At 46.6% G+C, this 19,853-nt stretch overlaps 1 protein-coding gene and 1 pseudogene across 4 annotated transcripts in view; one reads left to right on the forward strand and one right to left on the reverse strand.

The window, feature by feature from the left end:
• The window catches only part of PDS5A (PDS5 cohesin associated factor A), a 165,366-nt gene extending 147,028 nt beyond the window's left edge, over positions 1 to 18,338 (reverse strand). For 3 of the 4 annotated variants that reach the window (XM_015138215.3, XM_078003243.1, XM_015138217.3), the window contains exons 1-2: positions 17,880 to 18,338; positions 16,855 to 17,032 (exon numbers count right to left, since the gene is read on the reverse strand). In XM_015138215.3, coding sequence (XP_014993701.1) covers positions 16,855 to 16,992 — 138 coding nt within the window. In that variant the 5' untranslated portion in view covers positions 16,993 to 17,032; positions 17,880 to 18,338. Of the gene's footprint in view, positions 1 to 16,854; positions 17,033 to 17,672; positions 17,850 to 17,879 lie in introns of those variants that run through there. The other variant, XM_078003242.1, reaches the window with a different exon arrangement.
• Positions 14,180 to 14,795, forward strand: LOC144341026 (polyadenylate-binding protein 1 pseudogene; annotated as a pseudogene).
• Positions 18,339 to 19,853: the final 1,515 nt, after the last annotated feature.

Consider the following 19,853-nt stretch of genomic DNA (forward strand, 5'->3'; position numbering starts at 1 on the left):
AATGATATTCATGTTGAAGTGTTTAGGAGTGAAATACATGGATAACTGCAACTTACTTTGAAATATGTCTTCTTTTGGAGACAGTCTCTCTCTGTAGTCCAGACTGGCTGCAGTGGCACGATCATAGCTCACTGCAGCCAGACCCTACCTCCGGGGCTCAAGTGATTCTCCCACCTCAGCCTCCCAAGTAGCTGGGACTACAGGTACACACCACGACACCTGGCTATTTGTAGAGATGGGGTTTCACTGTGTTGCCCAGGGTGGTCTCAAACTCCTGGGCTCAAGTGATCTGCCTGCCTTGACTTCCCAAAGTGCAAGGATTATAGGCGTGAGCTATCATGCCCAGTCTGAAATACATTTTTTTTTTCTGAGACGGAATCTTGCTCTCTCGCCCAAGCTGGAGTGCAATGGCACAATTTCAGCTCATTGCAACCTCCACCTCCCAGGTTCAAGCAAGTCTCCTGCTTCAGCCTCCTAAGTAGCTGGGATTACAGGCATGTGCCACCACACCTGGCTAATTTTTGTGTTTTTAGTAGACGTGGGGTTTCACCATGTTGGCGAGGCTGGTCTCAAACGCCTGACCTCAGGTGATCCACCCGCCTCAGCCTCCCAAAGTGCTGGGATTACAGGTGTGAGCCACCGTGCCCAGTCTGAAATACATCGTCAAGAGATAAATAAGTATCCATGGTCAAGAGATAAGTCAAAAAAACCAGAAACAGAGGTGGACCAAACCCTAAAGCTATCAGACAGAGACGTTAAAATAACTATGAGGCCAGGCACAGTGGCTCATGCCCGTTAATAGGCATGAACACTTTGGGAGGCTGAGGCAGGAGGTTCACGTGAGTTCAGGAGTTCGAGACCTGGGCAACATGACAAAGCCCGTGTCCACAAAAAATACAAAAATTAGCTAGGTGTGGCAGCACACGCCTGTAGTCACAACTACTTGGAAGGCTGAGATGGGTGGATGGCTTGATCCCAAGAGGTGGAAGCGGAAGTGAGCCACGCTCATGAAACTGAACACCAGCCTGGGTGATAGAGTGAGACCCTGTCGCAAACAAAAAATATAAATAAATAAAGCATGCTGATTATCTTCAGGATTTAAAGTAAATCGGCACTTAGAGCTCACCCTGGCCAAACAACAAAAGCCAAAATTTGGAATATTAAAGGACAATATGCTAAATTTAACTTAAAAGTTTAAACCAAGAGCATTACATGAATAGAACATTTGGGATTTATCATGCTAAAAAATACACAGGGAAACAAAACAGGAATATGGCCTTTGGGTGATAATGTTGTGATGTTGGTTTAGAAATATAGTATTCTGGCCGGGCGTGGTGGCTCAAGCCTGTAATCCCAGCACTTTGGGAGGCCGAGACGGGTGGATCACGAGGTCAGGAGATCGAGACCATCCTGGCTAACACGGTGAAACCCCATCTCTACTAAAAAATACAAAAAACTAGCCGGGCGAGGTGGCGGGCGCCTGTAGTCCCAGCTGCTCGGTAGGCTGAGGCAGGAGAATGGCGTGAACCTGGGAGGCGGAGCTTGCAGTGAGCTGAGATCCGGCCACTGCACTCCAGCCTGGGCGACAGAGCGAGACTCCGTCTCAAAAAAAAAAAAAAAAATTTGAACAATTAAGGCCAGTGTGGTGGTTCATACCTGAAATCACAGCACTTTGGGAGGCCAAGGCAGGTGGATTACCTGAGGTCAGGAGTTCGAGACCAGCCTGGCCAACATGGCGAAACTCCATCTCTACTAAAAACACAAAAATTAGCCAGACATGGTGGTGGTGCACACCTGTAGTCCCAGCTGCTCAGGAGACTGACGTGGGAGGATTGCTTGAACCTGGGAGGTAGAGGTTGCAGTGACCCACGACCTCTTCAGCGCACTCCAGCCTAGGCAAAAGCCTGAGACTGCCTCTCAAACAAACAAAAAATTTATAAGAAAAATGTATAGAACAACTGACATAGCAGCAGTGGATTACAGTATTAAACATCTAGCAGGGTGCCATGGCTCACACTGGCAATTCCAGCACTTTTGGGAGGCTATGGCATGCAAATCACTTGAGATCAAGAGTTGGAGACTAGCCTGGCCAACAAGCCAAAACCCTATCTTTACCAAAAAATACAAAAATTAGCCAGGCATGGTGGCGCATGCCTGTAGTCCCAGCTACTTGGGAGGCTGAGGTGGGAGGATCGCTTGAAACCAGGAGGCGAAGCTGCAGTGAGCCAAGATTGTGCCACTGCACTCTAGCCTGGGCAACAGAGCAAGACACTGTCTCAAAAAAAAAAAAAAAAAAAAAAAAAAAAGCTGGGCGCAGTGGCTCAAGCCTATAATCCCAGCACTTTGGGAGGCCGAGACGGGCGGATCACGAGATCAGGAGATCAAGAGATCAAGACCATCCTGGCTCACACGGTGAAACCTCGTCTCTACTAAAAAAAAATATACAAAAAACTAGCCCGGCGAGGTGGCGGGCGCCTGTAGTCCCAGCTACTCGGGAGGCTGAGGCAGGAGAATGGCGTGAACCCGGGAGGCGGAGCTTGCAGTGAGCTGAGATCCAGCCACTGCACTCCAGCCTGGGCGACAGAGGGAGACTCCGTCTCAAAACAAAACAAAACAAAACAAAAAACAAAAAAGAAAACAAAAAAAAGTCTGATAAAATAACAAGGAAATACGAGAACTGAACACAGCAAACAAATTTTTTTTTTTTTTTGGGAGATAGAGTCTCGCTCTGTTGCCCAGGCTGGAGTGCAGTGGCGCATCTTGGCTCACTGCACGCTCCGCCTTCCGGGTTCATGCCATTCTCCTGCCTCAGCCTCCCGAGTACCTGGGACTATAGGCACCCGCCACTACACCCGTCTAATTTTTTGTATTTTTAGTAGAGATGGGATTTCACCGTGTCCAGGATGGTCTCAATCTCCTGACCTCATGATCCGCCCACCTCAGCCTCCCAAAGTGCTAGGATTACAGGCATGAACCACTGCGCCTGGCAACAAACAAAATTATACAACATTTCAAAAAACATCTAAAGACAATTTTATTACTATCTGGTTTTTACCCTTTCTTCAAAGCTTTACAGGTATATGCTTCAAGAAGAAAGACAGATTTTCTTACTTTTTTTGAGACAGGGTCTCACTCTGTCACCCAGGCTGGAGTGCTGCAGCACAATCATGGTTCATTGTACACTTGACCGTCTCGGCTTAAGCGAGCCTCCTGCCTCAGCCTCCTGAGTAGCTGGGACTATAGGCACCTGCCACCACACCCAGCTAATTTTTGTATTTTTTGTAGAGATGAGGTTTTGCCATGTTGCCCAGGCTGGTCTCAAACTCCTGGGCTCAAGTGATCTGCCTGCCTCAGCCTCCCGAAGTGCTGGGATTACAGGCATGAGCCACCTCACTCAGCCAAAAGACATTTTCTAAATAACTTCTGCCAGAAACAAAGTATTCTCTCTATCTACACTGACTCAATCTTCATTAATCTTAGGAAAAAATTTTTATTCAATGATTTTCTTTTCACACACAAGGAATTCACGTCTACTTATTCTATAGTGGCTACATGAAGGATATTCAATGAGAATTTGAAGTTACAGGATAATTATACATGGCCACTGAACTTAACCCAATTTTCAAGTATTAAACTTAACAAAATAAAAAAATGGCATCAATTTACTATCAAGGTTTACTTAGGGCCAGTGTGGGGTGGTTCACACCACTGCACTCCAGCCTGGGGGACAGGGCGAGGCTCCATCACAAGAAAAAAAAGAAAAAGAAAAAGCATTCACTAAGTTATTTTTTTAATTAGTATTATAATTAAGTAACCTAAGTACATAAAATATTGCTAGCCACTCTTTAAATTTTACTCATCCACGGCTTTCACACTTATTGTCAGATGACTATAATCTCAGCAACTAACAAATTTACTCAGACAGCATCAATTAGAAATGGATTCCTGGGCCAGACGCAGTGGCTCACACCTGTAATCCCAGCACTTTAGGAGGCCGAAGAGGGTGGACCACGAGGTCAGGAAATCGAGACCATCCTGGTTAACACAGTGAAGCCCCATCTCTACTAAAAACACAAAAAAATTAGCTGGGCGTGGTGGCGGGCGCCTGTAGTCCCAGCTACTCGGGAGGCTGAGGCAGGAGAATGGCATGAACCTGGGAGGCAGAGCTTGCGGTGAGCTGAGATTGCACCACTGCGCTCCAGCCTGGGCGACACAGTGAGACTCCGTCTCAAAAAAAAAAAAAAAAAAAAGAAAGAAATGGATTCCTGTTCAAACAAAGATGCTATGTGATCTGGACATGAGGCTAAAAAACACTCCACAGTCCAGGCATAGTGGCTCACGCCTGCAATCCCGGCACTTTGGGAGGCTGAGGTGTGTGGATCACCTGAGGTCAGGAATTTGAGACCAGCCTGACCAACATGGAGAAACCAAGGGTCAGGTGATCCTCCCAACTCAGTCTCCTGAGTAGCTGGGACTATAGGTGCACACCACCACACTCAGCTAATTTTTTGTATTTTCAGTAGAGATAGGGTTTTGCCATGCTGCCCAAGCTGACAGCAAACTCCTGAGCTCAAGCGATCCATCTGCCTTTGCCTCCCAAAGTGCTGGGATCATAGGCATGAGGCACCATGCCCAAGCAGGTGTTAATTTTATAACAAAAACAACACATAAGGCCAGGCATGGTGATTCACACGTGTAATCCCAGCACATTGGGAGGCCAAAGCAAGCGGATCTCCTGAGGTCAGGAGTTCGAGACCAGCCTGACCAACATGGTGAAACCCCACCTCTACTAAAAATACAAAAATCTGGCTGGGTGCAGTGGCTCACACCTGTAAGCCCAGCACTTTCGGAAGGCAAGGCAGGCAGATCATGAGGTCAGGAGTTCAAGACCAGCCTGGCCAACACAGTGAAACCCTGTTGCTACCAAAAATACAAAAATTAGCCAGGAAAGGTGGTGTGCGCCTGTAGTACCAGATACTCAGGAGGCTGAGTCAGGAGAATCGCTTGAAACTGGAAGGGGAGGCTGCAGTGAGCTGAGATCGCGCCACTGCACTCCAGCCCAAGAGCGAAACTGCTTTCTCAAAAAAAAGTACGGTTAGGGAATTACCTAAGCCTTACCTAACCTTAACTTGCCTCAGCACTAGCAAAATAGTAGTACTCATTTTTTGTCTTTTTCTTTTTTTTTTTTTTTTGAGACAGAGTCTCACTCTATCACCCGGGGTGGAGTGCAGTGGCGTAATCTCTGCTCACTGCAACCTCTGCATCATGAGTTCAAACTATTCTTGTGCCTCCTGAGTAGTTGGGATTACAGGTGCACATCACCATCGCCAACTAATTTTTGTATTTTTGGTAGAGACGGGGTTTCACCATGTTGGCCAGGCTGGTCTCAAGCTCCTGGCTTCAAGTGATCCGCCTGCCTTGGCCTCCTAAAGAGCCGGCATTAGGCGTGAGCCACTGCGCCCTGCTGTACTTATTTATTTTCCCTAAACACACCAAACATGCTTCTGCCTTTCTGCCATTCATCTGCTTGGAATGTTTTACCACTCATTTGCCTACCCAAGTCTGAGACTTCAAATCCCAGCTCAATTGTCACCTTCTCTATGAATTTCTTGACAATCAAAATTCTTAGTGATCTTTTCACTTTATCTAAAGAAACAAATGCAATCCAACCACACAATTGGCACTTACATTGTAAATTACAATAATCTCAAAATATGATAATCTCACATGGAAATCCATTCTACTGTTATTCCCAGTATCACTTTCCCTTACCGAACTAATGCTGTTATTTAAGGGCTGGCTTTACCAACACAAATAATAATGCCCCTACTTTAGTAGGAAATGTTAAATGTTTATCTTTTTTTAAAGTTTTTTATTTTATACCCTACTAGCAAGCTAAAAATGTTTAATCTAAATTTTGTTGTTGTTGTTGGAGACAAGTATCTCACTGTCATCTAGGCTGGAGCACAGGGGCACGATCATGACCACTGCAGCCTCTACTTCCCCAGGCTCAGGTGATCCTCCCAACTTGGCCTCCTGAGTAGCTGGGACTACAGATGCACACCACCACACCCAGCTAATTTTTTGTATTTTTAGTACCATGCTGCCCAAGCTGGTAGCAAACTCCCGAGCTCAAGTGATCCGTCTGCCTTGGCCTCCCAGTGTGCTGGGATCACAGGCATGAGCCACCACACCCAGCCAGGCATTAATTTTTTTTTTTTTTTTTTTTTGAGACGGAGTCTTGCTCAGTCACCCAGGCTGGAGTGTGGTGGCGCGATCTCGGCTCACTGCAAGCTCCACCTCCCGGGTTCACGCCATTCTCCTGCCTCAGCCTCCCGAGTAGCTGGGACTACAGGCGCCCGCCACTACGCCCGGCTAGTTTTTTTGTATTTTTAGTAGAGACGGGGTTTCACCGTGTTAGACAGGATGGTCTCGATCTCCCGACCTCGTGATCCGCCCGTCTCGGCCTCCCAAAGTGCTGGGATTACAGGCTTGAGCCACCGCGCCCGGCCCAGGCATTAATTTTATAACAGAAAAACAACACATAAGGCCAGGCATGGTGGTTCACACCTGTAATCCCAGCACACTGGGAGGCCGAAGCAGGTGGATCTCCTGAGGTCAGGAGTTCGGGACCAGCCTGGTAAATATGGTGAAACCCTGTCTACAGTAAAAATACAAAAATTAGGCCAGGCGTGGTGGTTCACACCTATAAACCCAGCACTTTGGGAGGGCAAGGCAAGCTGATTATGAGGTCAGGAGTTCAAGACCAGCCTGCCCAACATAGTGAAACCCCGCCATCTCTACTAAAAATACAAAAATTAGCTGGCATGGTGGTGCGTACCAGTAGTCGCAACTACTTGGGAGGCTGAGGCAGGAGAATCACTTGAACCTGGGAGGTGGAGGTAGCAATGAGGTGAGATCGCGCCACTGTACTCCAGCCTGGGAAACAGAGTGAGACTTTGTCTCAAAAAAATAAACAAAAAAACCCACAAAGAGTAGCTGGGCGTGGTGGCACGCAGCTGTAATCCCAGTTACTCAGGAGGCTAAGACAGGAGAATCGCCTGAACCCAGGAGGCGAAGGCTGCAGTGAGCCGAAGTTGTACCAATGCACTCCAGCCTGGGTGACAGAGGGAGACTCTATCTCAGAAAAAAAACAAACAAAACAAAACAACAACTACCAAAAAAAAACAAAACACATATATTATAGAAGTTACCAACTTTTAAAATATCACATAATACACAAAAACAATGATATGTGTATAAGTTCCAAAGGCTGAGGGACTCTGGGTCTAGGCACAATTGTAACTGTGTGGAAGCAAACTAGTTAGGAAGCCATGAATTAATGTCAAAGACCAAATGCCAACAGCAAGGGAAAGAAATTTAGAAAATTTCTTTTTTTTTTTTTTTTTTTTTTTGAGACGGAGTCTCACTCTGTCGCCCAGGCTGGAGTGCAGTGGCCGGATCTCAGCTCACTGCAAGCTTCGCCTCCCGGGTTCACGCCATTCTCCTGCCTCAGCCTCCCGAGTAGCTGGGACTACAGGCGCCCGCCACCTCGCCCGGCTAGTTTTTTGTATTTTTTAGTAGAGACGGGGTTTCACCGTGTTAGCCAGGATGGTCTCGATCTCCTGACCTTGGGATCCACCCGTCTCGGCCTCCCAAAGTGCTGGGATTACAGGCTTGAGCCACCGCGCCCAGCCTAGAAAATTTCTTCATTATGCTTACATTCAACTTTCTATTGCAACAGTTATCTTGAACTTTTTTTTTTTTTTTTTTTTTTAAGAGACAGGGTCGGCCGGGCGCGGTGGCTCAAGCCTGTAATCCCAGCACTTTGGGAGGCCGAGACGGGCGGATCACGAGGTCAGGAGATCGAGACCATCCTGGCTAACACAGTGAAACCCCGTCTCTACTAAAAAATACAAAAAACTAACCGGGCGAGGTGGCGGGCGCCTGTAGTCCCAGCTACTCGGGAGGCTGAGGCAGGAGAATGGCGTAAACCCGGGAGGCGGAGCTTACAGTGAGCCGAGATCCGGCCACTGCGCTCCAGCCTGGGCAACAGAGCAAGACTCTGTCTCAAAAAAAAAAAAAAAAAAAAAAAAAAATTTAAAATATCTTATAAAGAGCTTGTTACACAGCAACAGATATCCAGAACAGTTATACACAAACAGAAGTCTGAAATAAGAACTATACTGCACTAAGTCTCCCTTCACAAATGTATATTGGCTATTATTTTAGGACATGATTTTAAGAAGTCTTGCCTCTCCATTTAATTTTTAATGTTCTGAGCAGAATCTTCTACATTAATAGGAATATTAAAACATATGAACAGAATTTAGAGTTAAAATTATATACTTAATCACATGCAAAATTATCACACTGTGTGGCAATGAGGGATAAATAAAAATCATTTATGGAAGTAAAAACAATTACGACCAAACCAGTACTTCTGGGGTCCTCCTGGAGAAAAGCAAAGGGAAAGAATTATGGCCTTCCTGCTCTTAATCTATTCATTACCTCTAACAAGGTTTATGAGGAAAAGGGGATGCCCTACATTAAAATCAATTCCACTATATCCTAATTCCTACTAAACCATCAAATAGGCCAGATGAGAATGGTTGATACAGGAAGAAAGATTAGAGATAAGATTAGAGATTAGAGATAAGGAAAATAAACCTGGTGGGAAAAAAATGGGGATACTTTCACAAAACCCTATTTAATTTTTCTAATTCTTAGATCAAGACAGTAGGTATTTTTATTTGTTTCTGTGACAAAATAATATAGCAGACCAGGGTAGCTGTATTAATGTCTGGAGCACTGCTCTCTGAGATCAGATAGTTAAGAGATGAATATAAGAAACAAATTTCAGGCCAGGCACGGTGGCTCATGCCTGTAATCTCAGTGCTCTGGGAGGCCAAGCTGGATGGATCACTTGAGGTCAGGAGTTCGAGACCAGCCTGGTCAACATGGTGAAACTCCGTCTCTACTAAAAATACAAAAAATTAGCCAGGCATGGTGCGGACACCTGTAATCCCAGCTACTCGGGAGGCTGAGGCAAGAGAATTGCTCGAACCTGGGAGGTGGAGGTTGCAGTGAGCTGAGATTGCGCCACTGCGCTCCAGCCTGGGAAACAAGAGTGAAATTCCATTTCAAAAAATAAAGAAAAAAAAAAAAAAAAACAATTTCAGGCTGGGTGCGGTGGCTCACACCTATAATCCCAGCACTTTGGGAGGCCGAGGCAGGTGAATCACTCGAGGTCAGGAGCTCGAGACCAGCCTGGCCAACATGATGAAACTCTGTCTCTACCAAAATATAAAAAATTAGCTGGATGTGGTGGCACGCACCTGTAATCCCAGCTACTCAGAAGGCTGAGGCAGGAGAATTGCTTGAACCTGGGAGGCACAGGTTGCAGCGAGCCAAGATCTTGCCACTGTACTCCACCCTGGGTGACAGAGCGAGATTCCGTCTCAAAAAAAAAAAAAAAAAGAAAGAAAGAAAGAAAGAAAAGAAAAGAAACAAATTTCACTCTATCCATCCCTCCATTTAAAAACCAAGAAATGCCAGGCCCGGCAGCTTACGAGCAAGACACCATCTCAAAAAAATAAGTAAATAAAATAAAAATAAAAAGGCCAGGCATGGTGGCTCTCTCCTGTAATCCCAGAACTTTGGGAGGCCAAGGCAGGCGGATCATGAGGTCAGGAGTTCGAGACCAGCCTGGCCAACACGATGAAATCCCACCTCTACTAAAAATATAAACGTAAGGTGGGTGTGATGGCAGGCGCCTGTATCCCAGCTACTCAGGAGGCTGAGCTGAGATTGCACCACTGCACTCCAGCCTGGCAAAAGACCGAGAGACTCTGTTTCAAAAAAAAAAAAAAAAATCAATAATTATCAAGGCCCTCCCACCTCCAAAGTAGCAAGCAAGAAAGAAACAACAAAGTATGTGTGTAGCAAATAGCTCTGTAGCAATCCATGACATAGGATATACTACATAACTAACTTAATTCCATTAAGCCCTTTATGGAATTTGCACAGCTATTTATAAGTGTATTTTATTTTTAAAATTTTTATTGTAAATGAGGTTTTGCCATATTGCCCAGGCTGGTCTCAAACTCCTGAGCTCAAGTGATCTGCCCATTTCAGCCTCCCAAAGTGCTGGAAATACAGGTATAAGCCAGGACACCAGACCTATAAGTGTATTTTAATGTCACTTATCAGATGTGAACCCTGCATTAGTTTCAGAACCCACAACTATATGGGAGGATGGTTATTTGTGACTATCATTTTTATTTTTTTAATTTTTTTACTATTTATTTATTTATTTATTTTTGAGATAGAGTTTCACTCTTGTTGCCCAGGCTGGAGTACAATCGTGCTTAGATTACTTAATTATAGTATGAATTTTTTTAAAAAATCACTTGTTCAGTATATGCTTTTTCTTCTTTTCCTTGTGACAGTGTTCCCCAGGCTGGAGCGCAGTGGCGTGATCTCGGCTCACTGCAACCTCTGCCTCCTGGGTTCAAGCAATTCTCCTGCCTCAGCCTCCTGAGTAGCTGCAATTACAGGCATGCGCCACCACACCCGGCTAATTTTGTATTTTTAGTAGAGACGGGGTTTCTCCATGTTGGTCAGGCTGGTCTCAAACTCCTGACCTCAGGTGATCCACCCGCCTCAGCATCCCAAAGTGCTGGGATTACAGGCGTAAGCCACAGTGCCCAGCTATTTGTGATTCTTAATGTAACAATGATACTAAACTATTGGCCGTCCTTCCACACAGCTAACTTTAGTATGGTTTTAAAATTTGTCAATTAATATATAATTGTAACTTATCTAAGTAGCAGAAGTTAATGACACTTTTCAGTTTTATGTGACTAGAGTTGTTCACAACCTCTCAAATAGTTTCTTCAGCTGAAAAATTAGAAGAGAAATACATAACCTCTAAACTACCTGTTGACTCCAAAATTCTAAGTACTGTACCTATGTTACCATCTCTAAGACACAAACTCCTTAGTTTGAAAAGTCCTGGCCGGGCGCGGTGGCTCACGCCTGTAATCCCAGCACTTTGGGAGGTCGAGGAGGGCAGATCACCTGAGGTCACGAGTTCAAGACCAGCCTGACCAGTGTGGTAAAACCCTGTCACTACTACAAATACAGTTAGCCGGCGTGGTGGTAGGCGCCAATAATCCCGGCTACTCAGGAGGCTGAGGCAGGAGAATCACTTTAACCCAGGAAGCAGAGGTTGCAGTGAGCCGAGATCACACCATTGCACTCCAGCCTGGGCAACAAGAGCAAAACTTGGTCTCAAAAAAAAAAAAAAGTTCTTAGTTGCAATTTGAAATTTTTTCAAATTATCGTTTACTTTAAAAAATGAAATAAAATAAAAAATAAAAACATTTAAAAAATAAAAACATTTCTCTGATCCAATATTAATACAAAATGTTCATTCATTCACTTAACAAATATTTGTTCAGCACCCAACTATGTGTCCTTTTTTTTGAGACAGGGTCTCACTCGGTCATCCAGGCTGGAGTGCAGTGGTAGGATCATGGTTCACCGCAGCCCTGACCTTCCTGGGCTCAAGTGATCCTCCTACCTCACCCTCCTGAGTAGCTATGACCACATTTGCATGCCACCATGTCCAGCTAATTTTTCTATTTTTTGTAGAGACAGAGTTTTATCATGTTGCCCAGGCCTATCTCAAATTCCTGGGCTCAAGCGTTCCTCCCACCTTGACCTCCTAAAGTGCTGGGATTACAGGCATGAGCCACCACACCCAGCCTTGCTCCATTCTTGAAAACTGATGAGAACAGGACCAAACACCGCTGAATTCCTTTGACCGAGATTGTACTTGCCTTTAAGATGTTTTACTTTTTCTTCTGCGGGGGCGGGGGGAGCAGGGTTTTGAGACGGAGTCTGGCTGTGTCGCCCAGGCTGGAGTGCAGTGGCGCCATGGTGGCTTACTGCGAGCTCCGCCTCCTGGGTTCATGCCATTCTCCTGCCTCAACCTCCCGAGTAGCTGGGACTACAGGCCCCACCACCACACCTGGATAGTTTTTTTGTATTTTTAGTAGAGATGGGGTTTCACCTGTGTTAGCCAGGATGGTCTTGATCTCCTGACCACGTGATCCGCCCGCCTTGGCCTCCCAAAGTGCTGGGATTACAGGCGTGAGCCACTGTGCCGGGCCCGTCTTTAAGATCTTTTTTAAAGAGACAGAGTCTCACTCTGTCACCCAGGCTAAAGTGCAGTGGCACGATAATGGCTCACCGCAACCTCTGCCTCCTGTGTTTAAGTGATTCTCATGCCTCTGCCACAGGAGTAGCTGAGATTACAGAGGTATGCCACCACACCCAGCTAATTTTTCTATTTTTAGTAGAGATGGGGTTTCACCATGTTGGCCAGGCTGGTCTCCATCTCCTGAGCTAAAGCGATCCACCTGCCTTGGCCTCCCAAAGGGCTAGGATTACAAGCAAGAGCCCCTGTGTCCAGGCTTAAGCTCTCTTTGTATTTGTATAGCATTTCAACACTATTGCTATGCTATAATAATAAAAAACTCCCAAATTTATAAAATTACCAATAACTAAGGTTCTAATAAAAAATTAACAAAATTTCAAAAATACTTTAAGTATTGTTAAAAATCTACATTTCCAATGAGACATAACACTTTAAACAGGTATCCGTAATAAGCACAAAGTCAAACTAGAAAGGAAGGCAGAAGAAATACAAAATCAAAAGAATTTTTCAGAAAATCAAAATTTTGGCAGTAGGACATTGAAGTTGGTTGATATGAATGTCGATTTTAACTTCCAAAAGAACTAATAACAAATAGATAATCTAACTCGATACTCATTCTCCTCTGATATATGTACATTTATAGTTAACAGCACTTCTGATAATCTATTTTCAAACAGAAAATGTATCTAAGTAGTCATAAACTTCCTCACTATACCTTTAAAAAAATTGAGACAGGGTCTCACTATGTTGCCCAGGTCTGAACCTCCTGTGCTCAAATGATCCTCCTGCCTTGGCCCTCAAAGTGCTGGGATTACAGGCATGAGTCCCTGTACCCAGCCACAACTGTCCTTTTTTTTTTTCACTGTTTAAGGAATTTTTATTAAAGCAGGAATTTTATAATCCAAATTACATTTCCTTGCTCAGTTATCAATTCTGTTACTTAAAACAGAACTGACATTTTGAGCTATTCCACGGTAAAGAATTACAAAATTAAAGAAAGGAATACTTTAAATTTTTGTACTTTGCTGAAAATTATTTTTCCCAGGATCTATAAAACATTAATTTGTTTTTATATTTTATTATTTTTTTGTGGGGTTTTTTTTTTAAATCAATAAGTAATCTAAGACTAATATTATGTTTGCTAGACCTGGCATTTAATTTATTTTATATTTCACAATTTTTTTTCCCTATTTAAGTTTTTCTATGTTTAGATATTTTTCTTTGGTGAAGCACAAGTTCCTTTTGGGGTCTCTGATCAATTTTAAACAGTAGGAACATCGATGGCACTGTTAACTGCTTTCTGGGTAGCCTCTTTAGCTTGGTGGGCTTGTAATACAGCTAGCTTCAACAACCTTAGAACTGAGTGACTCTGGAGACTCAGACGGAGTCTTGCTCTGTCGCCCAGGCTCAAGTGCTGTGGCGTGATCTCAGCTCACCACAAGCTCCGCCTCCTGAGTTCACGCCATTCTCCTGCCTCAGCCTCCCAAGTAGCAGGGACTACAGGCACCCACCACCACACCCGGCTAATTTTTTGTTATTTTTAGTAGAGATGGGGTTTCACCGTGTTAGCCAGGATGGTCTCGATCTCCTGACCTCATGATCCACCTGCCTCAGCCTCCCAAAGTGCTGGGATTACAGATGTGAGCCACTGCGCCCGGCCAAGCATATGAAGAAGTTCTGAGTTATCAATCTCCAACAACATGCCAGTGATTTTACCAGCAAGAGGAGGGTACATGGCTTGAATAACAGGAAACAGCTGTTCACCCAACATTTGCTCTTGCTCTTGAGGGGCAGATGCCAACATGGAAGCAAAGGTTCCTGACCTTGTACATGAACAGCAGGCTATTGCATTGTCACTTGTGGCTGTGCATTAAGATGTTGCTGAGGACTGTGAACTCCCACAGCGTATTTATACTGTGGAACGGTGCGGACAGCAGGAGTAGCTGCAGCAGATACCAGGGTGTTAATATGTATGTGAAAAATCTTGATAATGGTATTGATGATGAACGTCTCCAGAAAGAGTTTTCTCCATTTGGTACAATCACTAGTGCAAAGGCTATGATGGAGGGTGGTCGCAGCAAAGGGTTTGGTTTTCTATGTTTCCCCTTCCCGGAAGAAGCCACTAAAGCAGTTACAGAAATGAACGGTAGAATTGTGGCCACAAAAACCACTGTATGTAGAGTTAGCTCAGAGCAAAGAAGAGTGCCAGGCTCATTTCACTAACCAGTATACACAGAGAATGGCCAAGTGTACAAGCTGTGCCCAACCATGTAATCAGCCCCTACCAGACAGCACCTGGTTACTTCATGGCAGCTATTCCACACTCAGAACCGTGCTGCATACTCTCCTCCTAGCCAAACTGCTCCACTAAGACCAAGTCCTCGCTGGACTGCTCAGGGTGCCACACCTCATCCACTCCAATATGCCTGGTGCTATCCACCCAGCTGCTCCTAGACCACCACTTAGTACTATGAGACCAGCTTCTTCACAGGTTCCACGAGTCATGTCAACAGAGCGTGTTGCTAACACATCAACTTTCCATTTTTTAACCAAAATTATCCAACATTAGAATTCAAGGTTTTAATATTCTTAATTTGAAAACTTAATGTTAAAGATCCATAAATTAAGTTTTATATTTCATAATTTATCATTCTCAAAACAGTATAACTTTTAGAAGCATCAATCAAGCACTTCAATTAATATATAATCTTTAGTATCAAGATTTGTTTTATTTATTTTATTTTACTTTTTTTGAGACAGAGTTTCACTCTTGTTGCCCAATGTGCAATGGCGCAATCTCCGCTCACCAAGACTTCTGCCTCCCGGGTTCAAGCGATTCTCCTGCCTCAGCCTCCCAGTAGCTAGGATTACAGGCATGTGCCACCACGCCCGGCTAATTTTGTATTTTTAGTAGAACTCCAGACCTCAGGTGATCCACCTGCCTCAGCCTCCCAAAGCGCTGGGATTACAGGCGTGAGCCACCGCACCAGGCCCAAGATTTGTTTTAATGAAAGGGGCCGGGCGCAGTGGCTCACACCTGTAATCCCAGCATATTGGGAGGCCGATGCGGGCAGATCATTCGAAGTCAGGAGTTCGAGACCAAAGTGACCAACACAGTGAAATCCCATCTCTACTAAAAATACAAAAATTAGCTGGGCGTGGGGTTGGGCGCCTGTAATCCCAGCTACTCGGGAGGCTGAGGCAGGAGAATTGCTTGCACCCAGGAGGTGGAGGTTGCAGTGGGCCAAGACGGCACCACTGCACTCCAGCCTGGGTGACAGAGCAAGACTCTGTCTCAAAAAAAAAAAAAATTAGCCAGGTGGCGCACGGTAGTCCCAGCTACTTGGGAGACCGAGGCAGAACAGCTTGAACCTGGGAAGTGGAGGTTGCAGTGTGCCAAGATCACACCACTGCACATAGATTTGTTTTAATGAAAGAAACTGTTGTCTTATTCCTTCCAAAAAGGCAACAAATTGCACAACCAAATTAGAGTTTGAAAACTAAACCACATGAACATTTTAAACACTGTACTAATTAAAATGCAACATTAGGTACATTTACTGGGCTCCAAGAGCAAGAGGCCAAGCTCATTCCCTAAAATACATTTCGCCAAGTCGCCCAAGATGGAAACATTGTCAACAATGTTGCTTCCCTCACCTCCCACCAATTCTGATTGATTCTAACTCTGAAAAGTTGTTAAATCATTTCCTAGTCACTATTATCAATGCCATAGCCCTATCTGAAGATTTCAACGTCTTTCACCTAGACTACTGTTCATAGTTTCCTAGCCGGACTCACTGCCTCTGGTGTTTCCCTACTCCAATCTAGCACCAATTGTGACAATCAAAATGTCTCCAGCATTGCCAAACATCTCCTGGAGGTCAAAGTTGCCCTGACTCAGAACCACTGCTTCAAGCTGATCCTACAAGAAGAGTATCACTTATTTGGTAAGATTCTGGCCACAATCTATGTCAGTGGAACAGAAACCAAAAAACCTTACAAACGTGAGGCTGAAATTTAAAACCTTAACCTTAGGACTGCCATGCTTAAACGAAATTAGCTGACACCTCATAAAAAGAGCCATAATACTCTTAAACTCCTTTGAACTATGTATAGACTTAAATCATCTTACTTTAAGCCTGAATTATGAAAAGTGTACCTTCTGTCAAAGTTTAACCACAATATATACATATTTAAGCTTCTGGACACTAGAAAATTATGCAAATTTTTAAAAAGGACTTTGCGCTTTAATCAGTCCTCCTCACAAGTTGAAAACAGGAAACTTCTTGGGCAAATTACTGCCTACACGTAAGTGTGCAAGCCACTCTGAACAGTATTCTCATTAAATACCTCCAGAAAAAACTCTAAAAACACACAAATTCTCATGCTTGAAAACCAGGAAGTTTTTGAAAAATCACACTCTTTTTAAATTTCCCACAATGGTTATGTCCTTACAAAGCTTACTCAAAGATAACTTATCTGAGATACAACAGTACCTTTCACAGGGCGTAAGAGATCTAAAAAACTTGGAACTCTAAAGGCCAGAACGAGCAGGGTAGCAATATGACAGGAGAAAGCACCTCCTACCAAAGACATCTGAAGAGCGAACAATCCGTCCAGACGCTTACCTTCAGGCGTTTGATCATCTCGTCAGTGGTGATCTTGTCGGTGATCTCTTTTACCCCCGGAGGGTAAGCGATCTTCCCGTCGGCACTCACGACGCCACAGAGGGCAGTGGCAGGCTTGGGCTGCGCGGTGAAGTCCATCCTGGGGGACAACTTTTGGTTCACAGTCCTCTACCGGCCTCTATCGGTCAGAAAACCAAAGTTCAGCGGGAAAGGGGCGACTTTGTAACCTCTTTTTTCATTTCAAATCTCTCTAATCTGGAAAAGGCCCTTTCTCCCCGGACGCCGGGGACCCGGCAGCGGCCTCGCCACCCGCTCTTTCCCAGGGCTCGAACCCCGCCGGCCCCACCAGCCCCAGCCCAGCCAGCCCCAGGCTCACGGGGCTCCTCGGCACCAGCAGCCGCGGCCGCGGGAGGCGCCGAACAGCGCCAGGAGTTTCCCATTCCGTCTTTCACAATGAAACCCAGCCCCGAGCACCAAGGTCCGAAGTTTGGCGGCCTCAGGAGGCCGGCAAGGACCCCAAGGCCCCCGCTCGGCCGTGGGGAAGCGCCCAGTCCCGCCCGGCCAGTCCCCTCCGGGAAAGCAGACGCGAGGCCTATACGGCTCGGCTTAGGCCGCAAAACTAGGGACCCAGCGGACCCACGCGCAGCGGCGGCTCCCGGGAACAAAACGCCCTTGCCCAGCCGAGCCTCGGACCCGGGGTAGTCCCCGCCGCACTGCCGCCCCTCCCCTGTTCCGCTCCCTCACCCCCGCGGGAGGGGAAAACAAGCCGCCCTCCACCCCGAGCCCCACGCCAGGAAGCGGCTGACGCGGCTCCGCACTTCACATTTTGTTCCTTCAACTTCGGCTGAGGGACCCCAGCTGCTTCTCTGGCCCCCGGCCGCTTGGCGCCTCCGGCACCGCCAAGGCCTTTCCGGCACCCCCGGGCGGCCCCACCGGGCCTCGGACCCGCGGCCCCCCTCCGGTCTCCTCTTCCGTCCCCTCCCTCCAGCAGCCTAGGGCGGGAGCCGAGCCACCGCCGCCTTTACCTCCTCCTCATGCGGGCGGAAGGTGCATCGAGCGCCCGGGCCTCTGTCAGGTGGTTGCGCCGCCGCCCCTCGTCGGGCTGCACACAAAGCGGCTCCGCGGGTCCCGCCGCCGCCGCCGCCCGCCCGCCCGGGAGCGGCGCTGGGGCTGGCGGTGCCGAGGAGGAGCAGCCGCTGCGGGGGGAGACTCGGGGCGAGTGAGCGCTGGGCGGGGAGACAGTGCCGCTCTCCGTCTGGCCGAGGAAGAGCAGCCTCGAAGGCTCCTCCGGGAACGTGTGCGCGTGTGTCCGCCCGGGACCCCCGCAGCCCGCCCGCACGCACCTCGCGCCGGCCCGGACCGCCGACTCGGACCCGGACGCCCCTCGCAGCGGCGCGCGCCCGGCCGTCCGTGCCCCGGGAGCTGGCCCTCGCGCACACACCGGCCGGTCACGCGAGCGGCGCGAGAGCACGCGAGAGCAGCGCGCGCTCCTCGCTCCCTCCCCTTCCTCCGCCGGCCGTGCATCCGCCTCCCTCGGGCCCGAGGCGGCCGCGCGCAGGGCGGACAGCGCCGCCACCCGGTTGGCGCCAATACCTGCCGCGCGGGGCGCCTCCGGGAGGACCCGACCGGAGAGGGCTAGAGGAGGAGGAGCCCGGGTGGCGGGAAGCGAGCCCAGGTTCCCGCGGCCCTGCGGGGGCACGCGGGGCAAACAGCGCTTTATTTTCGCAGCGGCGATGAGCTGGTGACTTTGGGGGGTCATCCTGAGGGACATAGACGGAACCGGTTGGGAGTAGTTAATTGCTCGGTGAAAATGAACTGATTTCTTCCTCAGGGAGAGATCTGGAAAGTCAAGGAAAGTTGTGCAACGGGGCACAGCGTGAGCGGCTCACTCTCGGGTCTTCTGACAGCACCCGAGTTGCCCACCGTCCTTAGATTTCTGAAGTTAATATTTTGAAAGCTGCAAAACATGAAAATAGCATTGGGTCGAGTCGTTCTCAAGGTATGATCTTTGGGCCACCAGGCCTCACAATCGCTTTGGGTACTGGCTGAAAACATAGGTTTCCAACTCCAAACATAAAAAAGCGAGGATCTCTGAGAGTGGAACCCAGAAATAAGCATTTATTAATTAGGTAGGTGATTCTTGTCAAAAAGGAAGAACTCATTTTTTTTAATGTTTTAAACCTACCAAGCATTAACGTTTTCTGTCATCCAAAGGAAAAAACTATCAGGTAAAAAAAGTGCACGCAGCAGTGTTTGAGCATTAATGTTTGTGAAATAAATGAACGCAAGAGCATACACTTACCTATTTTTTAAAAAATCAAGAGCATACACAAAATTTCCGAAGAGGAAGTTGAAAAAAGGATACAATAATATGAAATCGCATTCAGCTCTTGAAACTGACCACTACCATAGTTTAAAATGATATTCGTTTGTTTATTCAAATTATTCTTGATGGATATCCATTGGTCTATTTTTTTCCCACATCCTTTAACGTCAACTTAAAAATAGTAAAGGTACTGCAGCTCACTAACTTGTTTTTGACGTTTTACACAAGAGAGCAGTCATTGCGAATCTGACACTCCAGTTGCTGATTTGCTAGAACTCTGCCCAAAAGTCAGTGGTTTGTTCTTGGGCATTTACAGTACCAGGCAGAATCCATTTAAAATTGTCTTCATCCAAACTATTAAGTGGACCAAAAGCTGCTCTGTTTTTAGGCTCTCCCTGTCACTTTTGATATTTCTTTTTTTTTTTTTTTTTTGAGACGGAGTCTTGCTCTGTCGCCCAGGCTGGAGTGCAGTGGTGCAATCTCGGCTCACTGCAAGCTCTGCCTTCCGGGTTCACACCATTCTCCTGCCTCAGCCTCCCGAGTAGCTGGGACTACAGGCGCCCACCACCACGCCAAGCTAATTTTATCTTTTTGTATTTTTAGTAGAGACAGGTTTTCACTGTGTTAGCCAGAATGGTCTCGATCTTCTGACCTCATGATCCGCCCGCCTCAG

The sequence above is a fragment of the Macaca mulatta genome, chromosome 5 (assembly GCF_049350105.2).
Source record: "Macaca mulatta isolate MMU2019108-1 chromosome 5, T2T-MMU8v2.0, whole genome shotgun sequence".
Lineage (NCBI taxonomy): Eukaryota > Metazoa > Chordata > Mammalia > Primates > Cercopithecidae > Macaca > Macaca mulatta.